This window comes from Galendromus occidentalis, unplaced genomic scaffold, assembly GCF_000255335.2.
Source record: "Galendromus occidentalis unplaced genomic scaffold, Mocc_1.1 scf7180000077460, whole genome shotgun sequence".
Lineage (NCBI taxonomy): Eukaryota > Metazoa > Arthropoda > Arachnida > Mesostigmata > Phytoseiidae > Galendromus > Galendromus occidentalis.
This window is the reverse complement of record NW_003805448.1, coordinates 191,046-214,302: the sequence shown is the minus strand read 5'-3', so window position 1 is coordinate 214,302 and position 23,257 is coordinate 191,046. Positions and strand designations below refer to the sequence as shown.

Sequence of the window (23,257 nt, the reverse complement as noted above, 5' to 3'; positions counted from 1 at the left end):
ATCCCCACGATTGATGCCGATGCAAGAAGGACGATGCACCCCGGACGAAGGAGTTGAATAGGATGCCCATTCAACGTTAGGCATCGACCGGCGTCTGTCCTTAATGACTTAGTTAAGGTGGTCCCGAAAGAGTTCTTTCAAGTGTCGTCCGCAGTTGTCGGAGCTTCTTTGTGGGGAAACGAGCGGTATGGAGATGCAGCCGTCAGATTCTCCTCTCAAAAAAGCTTCCGACCGGCAGTTCCTACCGCTTCCTCGGGTGTCTCGTTCCTATCCGGGTCACGCAATCAGCAACTTTATCGCAGTTAAGCAGCAAGCCGACGAAGGAATCCCCCTCGAAGTTTCTCCCGAGGACGGTCGGACTACAGCGCCTGATGGACTGCTGCGCTTGTAGTCGTTGACTCTGCTGCTGGCAGCCGATATATTATAAATATCTCTGCCATGTTAGCAACAATCGCAGCCGCCTACGAACAACTGATGGTGATAACTCCTTGCCCGAGAATCAATGTTTCATTTCTCTCGTGTCCCCAGAGGTTTCCAGCGGCGGCGCCGAGCAAACCGTCAGGCAGACGATAGCGGGACGAGCTTCTCTTCAAAAAGTAAACTTTCTGGGCAAACGGGATCTCCTCATATATATTTTCCCAATTTTTCTGCCGTACAAACGAGCAGGCCCTTCCCTGATGAAGATCCGAAACCGCAGTTTATGCACGCGACCTCCATCCTATCGTATACTTACGCTGCGCGAAGTAGTATTGTAGCTCTCGGAGAAATCCTCCACAGTCTATTAAGTCGTTCCTAGGAATTCAAGTGTCAATTTTGATAATTATTATTATCTAGTCCTCCAAGATTTACTCATTATACATCACGGAGAAATGCGCTTCTTATATGATATGTATCGATGGATTATTCGCTCAGAAACGTCCCGATCGGCTCTACCGGCGACCTCCGAACCTTCATGGATATCGCGTCTTGTTACAGATAATCGAATCGTTCATCATCATAGTCTACACCGACCGGGGCTCCGATCCCCACAACATCCCCGTCGACTGGATATGGGCCATCACGGTGTCGATCTTCGCCATCGGTGGCATGGCGGGAGGATTCAGTGGAGGACTCGTTGCTAATCGCTTCGGAAGGTGAGTTGACTCTACAGGAGGGCAGGCCACTCAGCTATCCAGAGATGGTAAATCCACCCCCCTCCTCCCTTCTCGAACGTCTGGAATCGGGTTGGAACTTGAAACCATAATTGCAAGTGGATTTGCGGAGCCTTTCTCTCTACCGCGCCTCGGAGTGGCGGTTTGGCTGGAAGCGAGTCTGAAATAGAAAATTCGGCCCGATTAAATTCGACTCAATCCGATAACAACATTTTGAGACGTTTTCCGAGATGGAGTCGGCAGAATTGACCAGACCGACGCTAACCGGCTGGCGTTGGCTGCGTTTCCTCTCCCTTGGACAACTGGGCCAGTTGTCGGCCTTCCGCTCTGCTGCCCTGCAGTTTAGAGCGTCGCACTGTCCTTAAGTCTGTCTGATTGTCCGTCCGCGAAAGCGTCCGTTCATCCGTCTGTTTTTCTATAGTTCGTCGAGCGTTCGAGTTCGCTGTCGATTCCCATTCTTCGTGAGCGGTGAGGGCTACAGCGACAGCAGGTAGAGCCCGGGAATTCCTCACATGGAGGCCAACGATCCTGCTGCAGTCTTGGGAGCAGCTTCTTTTCCATCGGCGTGTCTGTCCCTCGCCATCCCTCTGTGTCAATTGCTCCCCCTGTCCATTGTCCCCCCATTCCTGTGTCCATTGCTCGCACCGCCCTCCGTCTGTCCGTCCGACGTCGATCTATGCGTCCCCGTTCGTCGTCGCCCATGCCGAGGCATCGCTCGAACCAGTGCAACGAAGGCGGCGCAACGGCGGCGGCAAAACCACCGCCGGCTGCAGAGAAAGGGGCGTCTCACTCGATGGTGCCGGCGTGTTATTCTGTCCTCCTCTTCCATCGTCAGCTTGACAGCTTGCATATAGAGTGAAGTGAGCCCACCCGCCCGCTCACTTGCTCGCTTTTCAGCCATGCTGCCGCTTTCTGGCTGGTCGCTGGGTCGACCGGCGGGAATCAGCGCGTGCCTGCTCGCTGGTGCGCGGGCGTGTGCGTCCCGTCGAGGAGACGCACACGCAGAAGAAAGCGGAGGACGAAATTGAGGGAATTGTGAAAGACCGACCTTCGTAGGCGCCCCTCTTCCCCCTCTCTACATTTCCACGTCGTCGTTCCGTATGAACGCGAGAAAACGCGCTCGAGGACGTGCTGTGTATGCGGTTCGATCCGGCAAACAAGCCCAGCCGCCATCGGGGGAATCGGCACCGACCGCAAATATCTATCTTCCGTCTCTCTCTCCGGCGTCTGCATTCCAACATCGAGAGCGGTCGTTGGCCTTTCACAGTACGGTGGAGGATATTTGACAACTCATCGGTCACCCTGAAAACACAAATTTAGTCGCGGCTCGAATTCTAAGGAGAGAGGATGAGAGACGGGTGAGAAGAGGGAGGGAGCTTGCGTTATCGATGCGGAGAACGTGATACAGGAGCAGTAGACACTTTACCGTCTCGTGCGGCACGTAGCGTATTTTTCGGGTGATGACTTCCGCTCCGCAGTGGAGGCTTTCCGACATGCGTGATTTTCTCCAAAAAAAAATACATTTGATGTGAGGAACATGTGTATCTCTTCGATAGTCGATTTGACGGATGAGGTGCTCGCGGTGGATATCGGCGGTGAACTTGGGTCGGACTCTCGCCTCCTCTGCGTTTCCTCCCGATACGACTCTCTGTCAGTCGAGTGGGAGTCTGTCCGTCCGTTCGCCTTGGTCCGATCTGCTTGACGGGCGGAGGAATGAGGACATCCGCAAAGGTCTTTTCACGCACGGGGACGGCGCCCTCATTGGAGGAGGAGGCTTTTTCTCGCCCCTTGTGATTGTTTGTTCCTGTCTGTGTGTCTGCTCCGTCCCTCTGACAATTCGGAGGCAGGACGGAAAGAGACTCGAGCAGTTCTCTCAACTTGGAAGCAACCCGAACCGTCCCCCCTCCTCCTCCCACCACCAGTCTCAAGGATGAACGGACAGACAGAGCACACAACTGGGAGAGGAAATAGGTTTCGGTCGACGGACAGTATCTGGATACGCGCCACGGACAAGGGGGAAAAAAGAGTCGCAACCTCAATCCTTGGGAAAACGGTTAACCACACTGACGGTATAGCCCAGTCACGGCAACAGAAGAGCGACGGAATTTATTTTATACCCTGATCGTTAGTCGCTAATTAGTTTCCGCATCCTGAAGCAACCGATCCTTCTCCGCGTTTCGCAGGACCCAACTAGCGGGGCGGTGCTTCTACGAGTTGTTGACATTGATGAATCTGCCGTCGCGCTTTCGGTCGGCCGTAACATCCGCTGATGTGACCAAAGCGCTCACGAACAGTGTTTCCTCGACTCGATCCGCTACCACCTCCCACGGTGACGAGTAACAGCTTTACCGAGCAAACGCATCTACGTGTTTGTGTCCTGCATCAGGAGAATTGGACACTGAAAACGAGCTGTACAACCCCGGCTATGGCTCGCCGCTCGCCCTGTTCGCCGCTTTTCCCGTGGGCTCGACTTCTGAGGTTCGTGTGAGGATGCCCTCCGAACCTCAAGCGGCTTCTCTTGAGGGTCATTGACGGCCAAGCATCCAAGCAGCCGACCGACCGAGCGTACCGTCGAATGTCCAGGCCCACGGCTTGGCGCCCTGTGCAGCACTCAAACTTCTGCGGTTCGGAATGGCTCAACGAGGGGTACTTTTTCTGCTGCGGACCGGAATTGGCTCTCGTCAACAAATAGAAATCCCTTCTGCCGGCTCCCTCCGGTCTTCTGCCGAGGCTCCGAGTATATCTGAATGCTCGATTTAGACCTGGACGGTCGGCACTCTGGGTCGAGGAAGAAGCCGGAGCGAGCTCCGGATGTGGGCTCGGAGCTGGATTGATCTACGAGAACTCGGATCCGGACGTTTGCTCTCCGGACGAATGTGTTTTTGACCTTTTTGTCGATTCTTCCGAAGCCCCTGCCCGTCGCGCCGCTTCCCCAGGTGTGCGAGGACGAACAACTCCTCTCAAGGCTCCTCGTCTCCTCGATCTCCAGAGGAGCTCTTCGGCTCGTTGAGACATCATTCGGAGACCTCATTGGTGATCGCGAAGTCAAGTCCGCGCTTGGTGAGGTTGCAGAAGACTTGTTCCCACTCGATTGTCTCCAAGAGGAGTCAGGAGCGAGCCACAGCGATCAAGCTCTGGGGGGGGGCGGCCATGGGGCGACGGGAGGAAGACCATGGGTATTGACGGCAGGAAACACAAAAACACAAAGTGGAAAAGAGCTCAAAACTCTGATTGCTTTTGTGTGCTTTGCTGACGGACGATGGAGAAGACAATGTGTTGGTCGGTCACTCGGCTAGCCGTTGAGGAGAGTCGTTGGCCCAGAAAAGGACTTTCCGCGGCGCAGCAGAAAGCATTTGAGCTCACCTTCTTCTCCGAGGGCTCGAAAAGTCTGAAGAGCTATGCACAATATTCGGAATTCAATCGCTCCGAATTTGTCGCTCTCTGAATACCTAGGCCCTAGAAACCAATGATTCAATGAAGTTATCCGATTCACGATCGATGTGAGACGTTTCAAGCCCAATGAAACATCTCCCGGGGTGCGCTCCCCCTCAAAGGTCTAGAACTGCTTGGTCCGGAACCCGGAATGAGATACTGGTGATGGAGAGATCCGAATTCAGGTGGGGCAGAACACCAGACTCGGTCTGGAGCAATATGGAAACCGAGAGCGAGGACATTATTCAGGATGTGAAGGTCCTCGGAGATGCGTGCCGTTTCGCTTGAAGGGTTCTTGATGAGAGATGTCTGGAAGACTGACTTGTGAGTGTAGGCTCCTCATTCTCTCGTACCTCGCTGCTGGCCTTTCCCCTGAGCCCCGGTCCCCTTCCCCCAACCGCTCATGGTGTGTCGACGGAGCGCGCAGAAATTCCTCCTTTTGCCCCCTCCGACCGTATACCGTTGTTATCTCACCTCGTCTCATTTCGAGAGCCCGGGAGGATAGCGAGTGCCGCAGGAATGGAAAAAATTAAAAACGGCCAAACGTCGAGCAGTCCGCAAATTGAATGAGTTGAACGAGCTCTGGACGCAGACGCGGGGGATCTTCCGACGACAAGACGGGGCAAGGGAACAATACGATAGCCTGAGAGGAAGCCTCAATGCTAAAAGTGGCGAAACGGAGGGATGTCGGTTTGATAGGGAGCCTTCGCTAGTATCTCGCCCAGTGGAAAGCCGTAGGGCCGAGCTCAGATTTTTCCGGAACTCTACTCCCGCCTGGAACATGTGAGAGTACCGTCTCCTCCACTGGTTCCTGAGTGATATCCTCTCGACAAGGTCATAATGACGTCAAATCCATTTGAATTGCGATTTGCACTCCGTTCCCCGTCTGTACTTGGTCTGCCACCAATGTTTCAACATCCGAATGAGCAAGACAGCGTTTCCGGTTGGCTGAAGCAGATGTGAGGGAGAAGAAGATGGTTCCAAGCAGAAAGAGCCCATTTTAAATGGTACCGTCCCGTTTTCTTAGGAGACGGCTTGACCTCCACACTGAGGCTCTCAAAGGCTTGCCCAACACGTCTTGCCGCCATCGGCTACCCACGGTTCCCGATGACCGACCCGGCGCTCGCGCCTATGCGTTTCCTTCATTTTCGCCCCTCCCCGCCTCGCGAGTTTGCTCTGTTTCTCCTCCGCTAATTTACAATGTGCATTGGACGCATGCGCTTGACGTCAATCCGAGTAGCCCTGCTCCGCCGTACCTCTCGTTTTTCGGGGCTGTGGAACCCCCTAACCGCTTATCGAAAAGCTCTCCCCTCCCATATTCCCAGGCGATACCGAACGAGAAGCAGCTCCTACCCCTTTCAATTTTCTCATGAAATTCCGAAGCATGAGGTTGAGGGGCAGAGACACTCTGCAGCTCGACGGAACGAGATTTGAGCTTCCACCTCTCCACACCAAAGGTCTCGAGCAAGGAAACTCGAGCTCCCCAAGAGATAGTCGCACATCTTCCGAAATTCGATTTCGGCCTCATTCTTGCACGGGAGTGTTGGGCGCGCGTCGACAGTCCCCGATTGGTCTCTCCTTGGCTTGGTATCGTGAGGCTTCGTTTCTCCTCGTCCCGCTCTCTTTCGAGCCCAGACGAGGGCCTCTATGGGTCGAGAAATTTCTCTGTAAAAGGTCTGAAAGGTTGCTCCCTAACTGATGAACGTCTTCTCCTGGCAAGGCAACCCTTTCTGCCCTTGTAGACTGACGAGCGGATACCAAGCGAACGCATGATGATACAGAGGAAACGCATAAATACACTGACTCAAAGAAGGGTAAACAGGCTTGCGGGCGGGCACGCGTGCAGGCAGACAGGCGGGGAAGCGGGCAGAGAAACAAACAATCAGAAGCCGCAGGCAGCAGCATGAGCAGGGAGTTAACGTCATCTGTTGCCGCAGCTCAGGTGCGGATCAACAGATAGCGAGTCGATCTGCCGGCGCTGCAGTCGCGATACTTCACAACACACAAACTCAGCGACCTGACTAATACTGGCCGTACGATCTTGATTATCCTGATTGCCCTTCTTCTCTGGTGTAGGATCTCTCCTCAGTCATCGGGTTACCTTCTCGTCGAGCGCCTGTGATTCTCGAAGACGCGGTGTGTGGCATTACACGCCAGCTGTGCTTTCCCGAATCAGTGCTATTGTCAGGGGCCGAGAATCTCAACACCCAAGCCATGCTCTCGCATCAGGGGGTATCGAGATCTCTGAGGGCGAAATGCGAACAATGGCTCATTCGACCCGGTCGCACGAGGTAATCACTCGTCGGTCGGCGGAAAAAAATCGTCCCGCGCTGCATTCGGAAGCGCAGTAAAAAGCCCGCTCGCATTTTTGATACTCCTCCGAGTAGATCACTTCACTCGCCCCTCAATCAGTCAGTTCGTCCTATGGCCTCTGGATAAATAGATCGGCAGTTGCGTCTGCTGCTGTACGAATTCGACGCTTGATGGTCGGAAATGACCGAGATGATGATGATGATGATGACGACGGAGACGATGGGATGAGAATGATGGGGACCGCTCGATCAGACGGGGAACAGCAGCTGGACGAATGGGAATCCCGTTTTTTATCCCTCTCTAGGTCTTCCGGAGTCAGTCGCGAGTCGAACAGCCGCTTGTAGCATTCGCCGTGCCGAGAGCAAACTCCGAGCTAGTTACCGAACGAGCGAGCAAATCAAAAAGTAATTAATGATTAATCAGAATAAGAAGAAGAAGACGACGGCGGTCGTGACGATGGCGACGACAGCCGGGCCCGGTAACGACAGAAAGAGGACGACACCAGCTTCGTCTTTATTATATTAGCATCGGCAGCGACAGCGGGAGCTTGAGCGTGCAGTTAGTTGTTGCGTAGGCAACAACCAATTTAACCACCCAATAGCCTCCGGAACGACTTGAAGGCTTCGAAATAAACGCCTCCCGCCTCTTCGGAGTGCGTACTCACTCAGTGAACATCAGCAGTGGCTGTGCGAAAGTACAAGCGAGCAAACAAGCGAGCGGCGAACAAACGAGCAAACATCGACTGACAACTCCCGGAGCCGATCAATCACAGACTACTTTCATTTGATCCTCCGGAGAATTTTCGCTCGTAATTGTATCTTTGGTCTCTCTCGCGAGCTTTCGGCAACCCGGTTCTCTTCTTACCCGTGCATTCTTATTTATTCTCATCGGTCCTCGTCAGCTTCAGCGAGCGTGGCTGTCACGCTCTCAAATTGAATTACGCTACCTTCTCTGTTCATCGCTGAGATTCCTCATAATAGGAGGGGAATTTTCCGAATGATCGAGCAGCGTTGACAATCAATGAGGCTCTCGAAAGCGTCTGGAATGAGCCCTCGCCTCGATCTTTCATCGTGCGTTCACTCAGAGCGGTAATATTCTCGTCGCATTGATCGAGAGCTTATTGTTCTCGGAACGACTCCTCCCTCGAACTGAGACCTGCAGCCATCGGATAGTCAATTTTCCCAGGGCTGAAGCTCCCGTACGCAGCTCTGAAGACTCCGCGATTTCGACTCTTCCGGCGTTTCCCGATCCTAGTCGTCGGTCACGGACTGCTCCCACGGTGTTCGCGAGCTAGGGGGCTCCGTCAGACGTCGGACAACATTTCCGAGGGAGCACGGCTTAGAAGATCTTCTCTGGCATTTGACCAACGAGTGAGACCCTCGGGCTCCGTGAGATCTCGAAAAGCTTCCCGCGAGATGTGGCTGGGTAGCACTTGCTCCAAAATAGCGATGTACCGCGCGAGTCTGTGTGATCGAGGTAAGCGCGTTCCGCCCGGGGTTTGCGGTGAGCCCTGCCTGTCCGGTCAAACGTCGCCGTCGGCTATCCGCCGTCCAGAAACAGTCGCGGGATGAAACCTTCAATCGACGCGTGAAATTCCGGGCGGCTCGCCCGGACTTTCGCATCGTTTCTTATCATGCAACAGAGCCCGCGAGGTAGTGCCGTGTGTTTTCGCGGAATTTGAGAGCGCGAAATCTCTCCCAGGCGGTTGAGGTTTCACTTGGCTGGCTCCCTCTTGGATTTTGCGTCCTTACTCTCCGTGTTTCTATAATCGGATTTTGGGTCCGAAGCTCTGGAGGTCAGCTTACAAGTTCACCGGACACGCAGCACACACCCGAATTGTGAGGCAAACTCCTTGAAGAAACCCCTGACAACGAGTAGAGAATCCAACAGGAATTTGAGACCTTTTCTCCTCGCCGAAGATTGGACAGAGCTCAGATCCCAGGTCAGAGACGCTGAGCGGCCGGCCGGCTTGGTGGCCAGCGGGTGCGAGCTAGGCTGACATCGTATCTGTTATGATGGATCGTTACATCCTTCGTCTACCACTCGTCCGTCGGAGGTTTGACGTATTCGTTCCGATCCAGCAGCCTTCTACGGGGATCACTTAATCGACGGCTTTACGAGAGTTCCGCACTAAACGACGGAACAGCCTTTCTCATTGAACTATTGCAGAAGCTGCGAAAAATCCGCGAGGAATACCTATCGGATCGCGAATGCATCCGTTGACCGAATATTCCCCGACTTATGTCAACCGTTAGAGTAATGGGGACATCGATGACCTTATCTCGGGATTACCGAAGCGTACCTGAGCCGTTTCCCGCAGTTCGTCTCGTCGATGAATCTGACGGGGAAGAGGAACTCTTCATGATTCGTCAACTAATCCGTCTTTTTGAACCCGCAATCCACCTGCCCGGGCTTTATTGGACTCGGTTCGGTTGAACTTCTTTCGTCCATCGGTCTCTTTCTTTCTCCCTCTCTCCGCCGAACGTCTCGCTCCTCCGCATCGATCGGGAACATCTCTCGGACATCGTTCGTAGGCTCTCGGTGTTTCACTGGAACGTTCGCGTATTCGAAGGGTCACTTTACGTATCACCGACAGAAATCGACATCACCGACAGAGATCGGAAGAGTCCTGAATCGCCATCCCACCATTAATTCTCTCAGCCTCAGTGAGAAGGAGAGAGCATCCGCTAGTGCTTTGTGTTGAGATTCGTGAGGAATTCGGCATAGGGAAGCTGTTGTGGATTCGCAGATATCAGACCGATAGCACTCGTGATGCGTGCGTTCGTTGCGTTGTCTTGAGAAGGAGTGGCTCCTGGGAGCGCCACTCCTGGCTCCGCAAGGGTTCGTTATCGAGAGAGCTTTCCCCCGCCCCACCTAGCTGTTGGAGCGCCGTGTCAGTGCTGAGCAAATAAAGTCGAACGCCTACCCGGCAGCTCACAGGTCTTATTTCCGTAGACGACAAACCTCATCGCCACAAGAGGCAACGAGAGACCTCCGCTCCTCGTGTGGAAAAATCACGTGGGGGACGAAGTTGCGCGATGATACCATCCTCAATGCCTTCTCCCCAACTATGGGGGGAGGCCCTAGCTGGAGCCGAATGTTCGATTCGGATGCCCCGTAGCGGGAACGAGGTATCTACCATTTCGATATCGGATACCGGTAGAGATCCTCCATACCGACTCCATTTTTGAAGAGCATACCCCACCGCGTCGGAGCGGTTCCGGAACAACGCAATTATAATAAAACAAGGGAAAAACTACAAAATCTCAAACGCTGTCTGCCCTCGCTATAAATAAGTTCGAAACTGCTCTGCGCGGCTGGAATCAGTCAGTATCGATGCTTGTCTGGCGGTATAAAACGAACTTATTGCGGACTCGAACATGACGGGAAACACACTACTCGGCTTGCCGATGCTGGGTATGTCTTGAGCCGCAAGTTGAATGACCATCCGAATGCGACGCGCGAACATACGCGCAGCTTGGACATATGAATGCAGTCATACGTATACGATGAGCCGAGCCGACGCGTCAACGTTCCAAATGTCTTTGTCCTTTCGCGTGGTGGACACGACGTGGAGTCTCTGTCAATAATCTCTTGGGCCGCGATCCGGGACCGCTAGGGAGCTTGAATAGATCATTATATTTTTTCGGATCACCTAGATCCTTCTTCAACGGTCTAGAGCCAGCGTAAGCCCGCAACGTCATAGGGGAACGGTCGCGAGAATGCAGCTACATGGATGTTGTTTGGGATGCGCTCGGCCTTTTCAAGCGAGGTGGTAGGCTGTCAACGCAAGCACTCGGAATGACATCTCGTTCGGTATTCGGCTGACAGAGGCGAAGAATTTGAGCGCAGACACGGATCCTCACGGCTCGGTTCATCACCCGAAAATTCTCATTCGAAGATCCGCACATCCCGAGAGCTTGTATTAGCACGGGATCGCGCATCAGCGGAGATTCGGTTTTCCACACCGTGGCGTACGCGCTCTCGCATGCCGATTGTCTTTGTACAAATATCTGCTGGCTGATTGATGCCCTCAATGTGCTCAATCGACAGGGCGTTCTCCCAGTATTTTCCGCGTACAAACATGTAATGCACATGTCATTCACTCACAGAAGGATGGATTCGGAAAAGCATCGAATATATTGTCTGGCCTCAGAATCCTTTTGAAACACCAAAGAAACGAAAGTATATCGGACTTTCTGACCGATGAGTCTCCGCGGCTAATCTGCTTGAAACGATAGCCGTCGCGGCGTCTGGGAACGCGCCCGAGGGAAAAAGAGCTGAGGACTCGATGGGATTACAGGAATCCAATGAGCGACCGAGTAGGAACTTTCCATTCGCCCAATGAGGATTTGACGCATTTTCACACGCACCGCGCATATAAACGTCCGGGCCGGTCTGAATATCCTCGTCTGGCTCATTAGGCTGTTCTCGGTCGAGCTCTCCGAAACCCCGCCGATTTTTCCACGGAGGGGAGACGAAAGAGACGTTTGCCCGGAGTTTCCTGCAGCCGTCTGTGCAGCATTCGCGCGAGTTGAATTTGCGCTCGTTTATTGCATTTGTATTTTCCCACGGGGTGCAACATTAGCTCGGAGTCAGAGCTCCTGCTAACTAAGTTGTCTGGCTGGGTGGACGGTTCCCGAACGGACCTTTGTTTCTTTTCTGGATTCTCGTTGGGGAGAGGGAAGACGGGCAGCTCGAACAACCTGTACCCGCTCAGCTCCTTCCGGAATTCGCTGAGAACTGTCTTGGGAAGAACCTCTTGAGAAGCCGTAAGGGACACGGCGGGAGCAGAAACGACGCGACGGTGGCGGCTCGGCGGCAACAACGCGCACGAGGGGGACGACGAGCCTCAGCTGATGATTCAGTTCCCGATGCGCGATTTAGTTCCAATCGACTTGTCTCATTTGAACGAAACCGATGCTGCTGCCTCCTGCTGATACGGCGACAGTTCTCCCGTCCGCCTGATTTGACAATTGTTTGAACGTTTCTCGCGTGAACGCTTCGATACAAAAGGTTTCCTTCTACCCGGACGCTCACGAGATAATCTCGAGCTCTGGAGGCGGATCCAAAATATGCAGGAAGGGGGACAATCGCTCGACCGCCGTTGATTTCCCGAGATCGAATACAGGGGACTCGGCATCCGAATGCGGAAGGAAAGAAGGAATTTGCGAATAACGAAGAGAGAATTGACGCGGAGCGATACCGAGGCTTTCTGATCGACTCGGAACACATTTCGCATCGGGCTCAGCTTTTCTCGTCTTCGGATCTCTCGCCCCCATTAAATCAACAAGCGCTGCGAGATCTTTCGCGAGTTTCTTCCTCTCACGGTAGGCAATAGGAGTCTTGATTCAAGAATCTACCCACCACTTTCGGGTCCCAGGGCTACGATTCTTCCGAATTGCTGCATCGGAAAGTACCTAAGTCAATAAAGGACCGCGGAAGGTGATTCGAATCGCGGATTCACCGGGTGCGCAGCTCATCTGTTTCATGAGAATCAGACACTTTCGGCGCCCTGATGGAAACGTCGACCAACGTCGGCAAGAGAAGATCTCAGCGAGAAGAGCTCGCTGTGTCGAGGGACTGACTGAGGAGCTGGATCGACTCTTTCCACGTTTGCTTTGCCTACGACCGATTGTTGTCGAATAGATTGCCGAGTCGACGCGACGGGTCCTTCACGGCCTCCCCTTGAGCGAGAGCGCTGAAATGCCTTCAGTCCTCTATTTTCCAAATGTGCATTCGGAGTATACGTATATAGAAAAGACGCCTACTAACAGGCAAAGGACGACGGCAGGAAGAAAGTCGCCAGTACGGTTCGGAGAGGCAGAGTGATGTCGTCAGTAGAATCAATTTGCATACGAAAAGCCATTCTTCGATTCGTCTTCGGAGCCACTATATTCATCTATTCATTGATTTGCCCGACGTTCGATGTTCAGTGAGTTAGTTCAATCGTTCTGCGTCCTTGCGCGAACTGCCTGAACCTCATTGGCATTCGGGAGCGGAAGATATAAAAGTTTCTTTGAGCCTCGCTTTCGTTCTCTACAGCGATGCGTAGAAGATGGCCCTTCGTAAGAATTCCTATCTGTCTATTCCGGTATCTGGAGAGCTGAGCAGTCTCTCGACCAGAGCTCAAAACCCTCCAGAAATAATTTCGGAACCCTGGTCTCCGGTCGAGTTAAGCCTTCCTCTTCAAAAGAACAGAGCGGAAGAGGTAAGGACCTACGGATGGGTGCGCTGTCACCACACGCATTCGGAATTACGTCTCGTTGAATGTTCTGCATTCTCTCAGATTAACAGCTCGAGCAATCCGCGAACGCAATTCATCACGCGCGAATATTCATATTCGGAGATGCTCCAACAACCGTGCAGAGAGCCTTGCGTTGATCATCGACCGAATTCCGTCAACACCTCGTCGTCAATGTCGGTTGTTTATTCGATTCTCGAAAAGTGACGTCGGTGCGGAACACCCCGAATCGTCGACGACGCAATCGCCTGGAAATCTTTCGTTCAGTTCCTCGTTTTCGTTTTCAACGCGAGAGCGGAGATTGAAAGCTTCAGATTCCGAACAGAAGCGGAATGAAGGCGAACAATTCACAGCAAATCGAAGGGACAGACTCTCAACATCATTGGAACAAAGCTCAAAAGCTTTGTTTGATGACCCGTCACGGAACTTATGCGGCGTAAAGTCTCTGCAAGCCTTGCTGCTGTTCCCGCAACCGACCGACCGACCAAGCGACCGACCGACCGACTGACTGTCTGACTGAGGCACTCGAAGTCTAGCACACACTTGAATTCCATTGTGACATATCCGCTTAGATATGAGCAATTATTCAGCAAGTTTCGCTCCCGGCGGCCTCGGAGCGAGTTTCGACCATACTTCAGAGCGCCTCAGGATTGGTCCCGAGTTGTGCCGCCGTGCAGCTTGACGGCTCCGTGCATCGGAGGCAATTCCTGGGCGAATGCGAACGCTTGGAAAGTGAATGCTTCATGAATTTTCGGAGCAATGTTCACTCGGTCTATTCAGCATTGCCGCTTCTGAACGAGAGCATCCTTCCGGATAAAACAAAAGTTTTCCACGGGAGAAGCAGAAATCCATCCTGCTATCCATCTCTCGTCCGTTCAATGACTGCACAATGAAGAAGTCGAGCCGTTCGAGAACATCGACTCTGTTGGGGGCTGCGTAAAAAACGCAGCCGTCGCCATCAATGCCTAAGCGGAGGCGGCGTCGGCTGTTGTTGCAGCAGCAGCAGTTTCAGTCGTCAAGTACTGACCGACCAAAAGCCTCACAAACGAAAGATCGAAGGAACGAACAAACCAAGGAGCGCAGCAACAAACGAAGAGACAAAAACTAACGCGGCGACGGCGGCTCCATCGAAGGCTCCGACTGCTGCTCATGTCCAACGCACGGACCATTTCCACGAGAAGCGTGTCCTCGATAAGCATCGACACCATGCTGTACCGCGAGACTCATTCCGCACAGCTGTTCTCCGTTGTAGTTGGTCCGGCTGGTGCGCACGTCGCGTCCTGAGTCTGAATTTCCCGCTCAGGGAATCACCCGACGGAATGCACCTGCGCAACATCCCTCAAGTTTCCCAGGGACAGACGGTCCTTCGTACGGGGAAGCTTGGCGAGTCAGAACGTGACGTACTCCTTTCATTGGCGTGAGAAACTCGTACGTCTATCGCACGCGCCGATTGTCTGCATGGGTCCGACACGACGAGCTCATGCGAGGATTGCAATACACAAGAGCCGAGATTCCTGATCCTGAACGCTCCGTTCGCTCTGAAAACAGTAGACGCACTCCAAGGGAGGAGAAGAATGAGGTATAGCTTCAAGAAGTGCTGGGTGAGTGCGCGCTCTTTTCCGCAAGCTGTGGAGAGAACGAATGTCCTTAATGAGGACCTCCAGCAGCCCCACAGCCGGCAGCTCTACTTCAGCCGGCGGTAGCGCTGATACTTCGTATATTGTACAATATGGCGCGAGAAACAAATTGAATGAAGGAAATACCGCGATGGATGGGGCAGGGAAGAAATGCCTGCCAGTGGGTCGGTCGGTTGGCAGATTGCGTGGCCGCCCTTTCCTCTCCCTCTTGCGGTCTGTCTTCCCGCCTGCCTACATAGATATACCGAGGAGCCCGCGAACGCCCTGAAAACGCCCCGCCGTCATTTGCCGACAAGCGTTGGGAAAGCACAGCCGCCGCTGGCTCGCCAGGAGAGACCGGCGCGGTGGATGAACGAATTTATTATTTAAATCGTGCAGCACTGCTGATTACAATCAATACGAGAAGGGAAAAAGAGAAACGAAGCTCCTGTCCTGTATCCCGCTTGTTCCTCGGCTGGTTCGATGGCTGGTTGCTTGCTTGCTTCGTTTGGCTGCCATCCGCTCACCATCCAGTCTTCTGGCACCGCATCATCCTCGACTTTTTCCTCGGTTAGTTCCATCGGTCGCGCGAACATCGGCCCTCCAGCTTGGAATTATCCACCGTGGGCAGTCTGCCCTCTTGCTCGTTCGTTTGTGTGGTATAGTCTTCGTGCGGGGCAGAAAGTGGGGTCGACCGGTCGGCCCGAGACGGGGTACTCACGGTGAGATTTCGCCGAAAACGTCAGTTTATTGCGAGTAGAAACTCTGCTTGTTCCTCCGGGCTCTCTGTGTAAAACTTTGAAAGCACGACGGAACCTGAAGCGCCCGTTTGTTCTCGGTTTGAAAGCCCGTCCTCTGTTCGAGAGCTCGAGAAGGCTTCAACGACGAAAGAGTTCGCTTTCCAGTCGACCAGGGACAGCTGGTCGCTCGCCCCGTTCATTCACTCGCAAGCTCGCGTGCAAACCATGTAACTGGAGTACGACAGCGACTGACTGAGACCGAGCGAGCATTACTATATATTATAATAAATACAACAAAGCAAACAGCCGAAACGTCAGCTCGGGCCGAAACGGACCCTGAGAGCGCGGGGACGGATAAAAAATTAGACGTATCACACGGGCATGGGACAGGACAGTCTGTACGGTGGTGTTCGAATCGCAGACATCCGAATTCCAGCCCCAGACGTCGCAATTCTCAACTCTGACTGAGCGATTCTGATAGTACAGGCGAAGACTCGCCGTCGCGGGATTGATATTGAATTTCTTGGACGATGTCGGGCTAGGGTCCGTGACACGCGGAGATAGATATGAGAAAACAAAACTCCCATGTTTGATCCATTTCGGACTGGGAGGCAAGGGTGCTGAGCCTTCGCATTCTTGTGGATCAGAAACCAGAGCACTGGGAGAAAAAGAAAACTTCAATCGGAAGATTCTGAATACTCATAATAAGTGACAGTTTCTGTAGCGATCGGCGGGAAGAAAAATCGAAGCGGGTCCGGCTCTTCTCCGCGAGTCAATCGAACGTTTCACTTTGTTTCTTCCTTCGGAATCCTGATCGGACTTCCCCCAAGGAATCACCGCGAGGAAATTGATGATTTGTGAGCGGAACGGCGGAGCCCGCTAGGCCGCAGCGGCTCCGGTATTCGAAAAAATATTGTATTTGATCATCCCGAGGATATTTATCAAGCGAGAGTCGGGCACGCGAGGATTTGGCGATGTCAACGAAATGATTGCGTCGCTCCGGTTTTTGATTTACTGAGGAACAATCCGAGGATGTCAAACTGTCGCGCCACACGTGATTTACGATTTCCTTCATGTTTCCAGGAAAGGCGGAATGCTCCTCAACAACGGTCTGGGCATAACCGGCGGTCTCCTAATGGGACTATCGAGGCCACTCTCATCTATCGAAATACTGATCCTCGGTCGCCTGATAATTGGTTACAATTGCGGTCTCAATACCGCGCTTGTGCCAATGTACCTCCTCGAAATAAGTCCACTGCCGCTCCGCGGGGGATTGGGTACCGTGAGTCAGGTCGGTGTGACCGTCGGCATGCTGCTGTCTCAGATTTTGGGTTTGCCCATTATCCTCGGCACCAAAGATGGCTGGCCCTACTTATTAGGTGAGTTATTGGCCTATGGATCCAAGATCGGATTGTTCTGGGCAGCCGCGAATTAGCCGCGACGCGTTCCGGTCGTCGCATGCGCGACCGACTGGGTGACCAAGTTGAACGGAGACGCGTACGATTGCACAGCCAGGAAGGCTCCGGCGAGGAATAGGCCAGCGGGCACGCCGACCTACCCTGCGGCCTATCTGCTCCAGCGAGAGGGATATCGGCCATGTTTTCCTGATAGTAGTCCTCTTTCCGGGGTGTTTCCTTCCGTGCCACAGGTGCCAAGCTCTATTCAGACGACTGCTGCCTCGATGTCACTTACTTTGCTCCGGTGTCACGTCTGCTTTGCTGACCTTTCCATTGACTGATTTGAAGCCAGTGAGGCCAACACCGCCGGCTAGTCAGTCGCTTGCTCACCGAGCCTGAATGGCTCTTTCACAAGCGAACCAGCGGGACGGCCGGATCGGTCCTTGCGGGAGCTACTCCATATTGCGGCATATCGGTTGCATGTAGTATGTGCAATGCAGGCTCAGAGAATTGATACGGTATCCCCCGCTCGCATGGCTGCTTTTCATTCTCCGCATGGAATAATATTCTCATAGACGTCTCTTTCATTGACCGTGATAATATGCGGTCATGGACACGAAAACCGACTTATGAATATCGAAGCCAACAACTGTTTGCTGCTTCCCGGAATGAATTACGAACAATGCTGAACATTTTTCCGACAGCGATCGCTATGGTCCCGGCCTTCTTGCAAATCGTATTGCTGCCGATGTGCCCGGAGAGTCCACGGTATCTCCTACTGTCGAAGAATCAGGAGCACGCGGCGCGAGAGGCTTTGAAGAAATTGCGCTGCACTTCGATGGTAGAGAACGACATCGAGGAGATGAGAGCTGAGGAGCTACAGCAGCATCGGGAGTCCCACGTAAGTATTTCGTGACAGCTTCCGTAATTATTCCCTGCGACTCGAGGGGCTGGAAGCGGGACACGAAGTTGAACCTCGAGTAGGAAGAAGAGAACAGAACTCCTCGAAAAGACTCGGTCGCTCCGTTCCCGAGCAGATGGGGAATTTTCCATACGGAACGCGCTCTTACCGCGAATCAGCTCCTGGACACGGTTCAGTGGATGAGAGTGTAGCAGCAAACAGATCTACATATATGAAGCGACTTTTCCCACTCGTTTTCGGAAGGAAAAGTTTTCCTGTGTTCGTAGCATGAGGACGCTCGGAGGAACTTGATGCGTCGATGGGGGAAGAGGAACGGTCGCTTCGTCAGCGACCTGCCACCCCATGCCCTAAAATAAGAGATATTTCGTTGCAGGTGACGATACTGCAAGTGATGCGCAACAAATCTTTGCAACTACCTTTGCTCATTGGGGTTGTCATGCACCTTTCGCAGCAGCTCTCTGGGATAAATGCTGTAAGTTACCGCCAGGAAAAATCTTAAGCTCACGCGTGACTTCTTCCCCCGCTATCTTTGGTTCCCACCTGGGTTCCTTTTCCGAATGAGTCGTTCGTTCCGCGGCTGACCGCTCGGCATCGAGAAGTGGTCCGAGTTTCCATGAACCGATGGTGCACCGGTTTTTCCTTTGGCCGTATTCGGCCGGATGTCTTGATTCTTCATTACGTTGTATCGGGATCCGGAGGCCCTTGGGAAGCTTCGCCAACAAGACTAAAGTTGACCTTTATCACGGAAATGGAGGCTGAAATGTGTGAGACGCGCGCCAAAATAGGCAACAAGACGCGGAGGGACAAGGACCCAGGTGGCCCGTGGGCATCATATAAGATGGCCCTCCACAAATAACCCTAATTGCCCACCTTCCGCGGAAGAGGGGGAGCAGCCTTCTTGCTGTCGGTCGTACACTGCCCGTCAGACTGCCGGTGGCCGTACCTGACCAAGTTGCTCCGTCGATTCATTCCCTACGGCTATGGTAACAACACGGACCGTTTGTCGTGTCGGACGCGCCTTCTCGATGCTCCCTCTTGGGGGGCGGACGTTTTGCTCGAACTCTCCCGGATGAAGAACCACGAGCCGAGGATACGATGTGAAAAATGGAACCGAGAGAGAGAATCACTGTACGTGATCTTCGCGTGGGCCGAGCTTTCCCGTTGTTCTCCGGACGGTTCCGCCAGGGAAGCCCGTCCGCATCGCTTTTATCCCAGGAATATCGCAAGGAGCCTGATCGGCAAAGGAACGAACGACTTCCCCACGATCAAGCTCAGCTGCGTCCACCGGAACGAAGAAAAAACGAAGCTCATGCATGAGCCTGCCACCGCGACGTCAACGGCGTAAAGCTAGCTAGACTATCAACGACTGCGAGGGCTGCCGGCAGCGACGTCAGTCGGGTTACTTGGCTTCGGCTCGGAGCTTCATTGAGCCCGGGTCCACCGATACAGGAAAAGTTTCGCTCCGAAGAGACCGTCAGGCTACCGATCTGCGAGCTGTCTGAGTCGGCAGCGCGCGCTTCCAGAAGTGAGAGTTGAGGGACTTCCTTTATGTAATTTGAGCGCTCCGAAGCTTTCGAAACCGGCGAAAGAGAATACCATCGACTACGCATGTGTCTCGGAGCGTTTCCAGATCCGGAACGATTCGGCACGTCTACGACCGCCGATTCTCTCGGAGTCAGGCATCGAAGTTGGGCAACCGAGCCCATCTCTCAAGATGAGCGAACGGGATCGTTCCTCCGGAAGAGCCCAGCGCTACAGACGCGGTTCCCGCATTTTAATTGAGAGTGACAGCGGCGCGAGGCTTTCATCTCGTCTAGATCACGCTGATCCATCCTTGTGCCGTCGCTTTCCGCCAAATCTCCATGATGACGATTGAGATATTGTTCCACAGCTCCGCTTTCCGCGTCGGCGACCGAGTTCCGTGACGAATGGATGAACGAATTGATGAATTGACGGAAACGTTTTCCTTAGCGCCTCCCAAAACATCAACCGAGAGAGGGAAAAGGTCCGTGCGAAGCAGGAACCAGTAGACTTGCTCGGCTCCGAGAAGACTGTAAAGTTTCTCTCGGCCGCCCTTCATGGCTCGTAGCTTTCTTTCTATTTGTTGAGGAAAGTTTTGTGTTCTCGTTTTGACTCTCCGAGAACGGCAATATTTGGGCTGTTCTGCGACTGCCGATCGACTCGAAGGCCCAAATGAAAGACACAATCTTCCTCTTCGTCTTTTCGTCGACGAGATGAATTCGCTTCGTAAACTTCGAAGCCGCATGGGCGGAGGCTCTCCTCGTGCACTCCTCTCATACACACAGTGGGCGCACGGCTTTTTTATGCTGAGTGGGTGTTTCTTTTTTTCTCGAGCCGGCAACTTCATCTGTCGGACTTTTAATTCGCCCACGCTCTGATTGCCCGCAGTCTGGTTGAGATAATGAAAGTGAGGGCATCGCTATCTCTTCGACGTAAACAACAACAACTCGATTGAGGGAATACTTCCTTCGATCACAGCTCGATTATAACTCCCCGGAAGCCGTGCCGCCGCGCTGTGCACAAAAATTATCGACAGCAACAGCGAGCTGCCGAACGCGCTGCGGGAGAGGTCGGTCGTCGAATCCGCCGAAGGGTATCGTCCGTAATTATTCTCCCGGGAGCCGGAGGCGTCAACGAAGGCTTCCATGGAGTAGCGAGGAATACAAAGAGCAGTAGACGATCGAAGATTCTCAAGCTCGGCGCCTGGGCTACGCGGAAAGAATATTGATCGCTCATTGTTCTTGATCACGCCCTCGAATCGAGATGCCCTCTGCCCTTGTCGCCGATGATCGACTCCATCAATGTCCGGCCTGCGAGATGCTCGATGCTGACGCACTGCGCACAGCATTCAGAGTATCGACTTCCAAGATCTAGAGTCCGGCGTGGCCTGTACGCTATCGGGTGCTTGTCGAGGCATTTTTGTCCGAAGATACTCCGAACCTTAGCCGGGTTGTTCTGACGAGCGAAATCGCTTGGTCCATTGAGGCGGATAGACTAGCCTTCTCCAAAATCTCCATCGCATTCTTTGCTCCGTGTTGGCTGCTCTCTCGGGGATCGTCTTCTCGTTCTGCTCACGGAATAAGAGTATCCATTCGAACACGACAAAGCTCCGTATATACGAAAACTCCATTCTGCTCAGCGGTGATAATAACGCCTGCTGCGAAGCCCCTCTCACTCAGACAGTTTCAGCGGAGAAGTTCAGGAGCGGCAGTCTCGACACGTTTGTGTTCCGAGCCATTTGTGGAGGCTGAAAAGGAACCTCACAGAGGGAAAAAGGGAAAAACGATCAAACCATCTAACTAATAAGGCTTGAAGCATGCTCCGTATAACTCGCCTGGAACTCGGAACGTTCGTCTAAGGGGAAGGAATCGAATATCGTCCGGAGAAATGATTGTGGTACTCCCCGGGAGCCTGAGCCTAACATTTGAATGCTTTCAGGTATTTTACTATTCGACGCGGTTGTATGTTCAAGCGGGTCTCCCCGAAGATCAAGCGAAGTACGCGACTATGGGGGTGGGAGTTGTGATGGTAGTCATGACTCTAGTGTCCATTCCTCTCATGGACCGCAGTGGCAGACGCACTCTTCATCTCTATGGGCTCGGTGGAATGTTCATCTTCTCAATTTTCATCACGATATCACTACTCGTTAGCGTGAGTCATTTTGTTTTTCTGACTTCTGAGGGATTTACCTCGAAAGAGGCGCTTTGCGAGTGAACAGGTTAATTCGTAAGTAAACAGGCTCAGTATCCTAAAGGCAGCGAGAACGTCGGCGTCGTCCTCGGGCTTCCAGTCGATCGCGCGGTTGCCAAATGAGAAACGAGACGTTCTCGACCGACTCGAACGGCGAACGCCTAGCGAGCCGACTCTTCCGGAATCTGAGCTAATAAATCTGGTACCTGACGGGAAACCATCGAAACCTCCCGGAACCTTATCGCTCCGATCGGAAGGAGACCGTCGCGGATGTAAAACCAGGACCAGGGATGTAAAACTCGAAAAAAAGCCGGTTCCGGGAAGTGAGACCGAGTCATGGTCAATCTCTGATTCCTCATTGCTCTCACCCGATTCGACGGAGCAGAACACTGAGCGATTCTGCCGAGCAAGGTAGCCCCGTTTTTTGGCCGGGGGAAGGGCTACCACGTTCCATGGGTACCCTGGGTATTTCTCCTGGGTACGCATCCGGGTACAGCTTGTACTCGGTGCCATGCGCGAGCGTCTTCTTCAATATATTCCCGATCCTTCCATTCTGATAATTCGGTCTAGATCCCCTGCTCCTACCGTGGGTAGTCAGCGCCGATGAGCAATCCCGAATCGGACTCCGTGGTGTAGGAGAGGGGGTCGAAAGCTGGCCTGTTTCGACTGTCGGGGCGTATATTTCCATCCGTGAATCGCCGCTTCCTTCTTTTGACTCAACGTCAAAGCTCCTCCGTCCATGGCAGGGGTCCAGGTGAAGGCTTCGGTCGGTGTTCCCATACAGGTTTCCATGAGGGTTCCTTTCAGTATCCGTCGGGAGAGGATAAAGGGCCGCGGATTTCGACAGAAACTGTAGGAGGGTTTTCTCTTTCTCGCCTTTTCCCTTCTCTGACGTCCGCCCACCTGCGTCACTCGATATTCAGTTCTCGACTCCTTTGGGAACCCGGGCCTTTCAGTGAACATACAATGACGATTGCGAGGAGAAAATATTCATTTTCTGGAAAAAAATCGTGTTTGGGTAAAGATCCGAGGAATGACTTCCTACGCAATAGATTCCATAACACGTTTGGCAAGATTTCAGCTTTTATATTTTGCACTCGGGTCCTGCGAAGCGACCTCGGCCACCACATATCCGAGCAGCTCTTCATAGTTTCGCAAACCGGGCCGAGTCGATGCCGTCCCTCTCTGCCATTACCGCGCTTTGTTCTCTTTCCGCTCTCGTCCTGTCGTTCTTTTTCCCGCGTCGATTCGTTTCTTTCCCCCATCGATGTCGTCATGTTCTTTCGGTCAGTCTGCCCCGCACGTCTTTTCTCGAAGCAGTTTTTCTTCACACCTGAACCCGCTGCTGCTGCCCTCGTGACAGTGGCTGCCGTTGTCCGTGTCGGCCGCAGCGCCTTCCTGATCTCGGCTCATCTTTCGTCGGGCGAGCTCCCGGAAATGAACATCGGATTTTTGCCATTCACTCCCGTCTTATTCCCGAACGCCTTCGATCATTCGTCTTTTAAGCAACGGACATCCAACGATCTTGCGACGGCTACAACGCTGGCTTCTCTGCTCGCATCTGCAGCAAGCCGAACGAACCTTCTCGCTCGTTCGCTCGTTTGGATGAGAGCTCTTCCCGGACATCCACAAACCTTCCAGAATCTAAAGTCTACAGCCGGGGCTCTCGCTCTTTCAATCAGCCGGCGCTAGCCGTGAACTTATCGATTCATCCATCATCGAGCTGCGTTT

The 23,257-nt window shown here is 53.2% G+C and overlaps 1 protein-coding gene across 1 annotated transcript in view; it reads left to right on the top strand.

Moving 5' to 3' along the window:
• The window catches only part of Glut1 (Glucose transporter 1), a 30,000-nt gene that overhangs the window by 4,228 nt on the left and 2,515 nt on the right, over window positions 1-23,257 (top strand). The window contains exons 2-6 of the mRNA XM_003744098.1: window positions 976-1,133; window positions 16,580-16,875; window positions 17,598-17,794; window positions 18,189-18,287; window positions 21,275-21,487. Of these exons, the coding sequence (XP_003744146.1) occupies window positions 976-1,133; window positions 16,580-16,875; window positions 17,598-17,794; window positions 18,189-18,287; window positions 21,275-21,487 (963 nt within the window). The remainder of the gene's footprint in view (window positions 1-975; window positions 1,134-16,579; window positions 16,876-17,597; window positions 17,795-18,188; window positions 18,288-21,274; window positions 21,488-23,257) is intronic.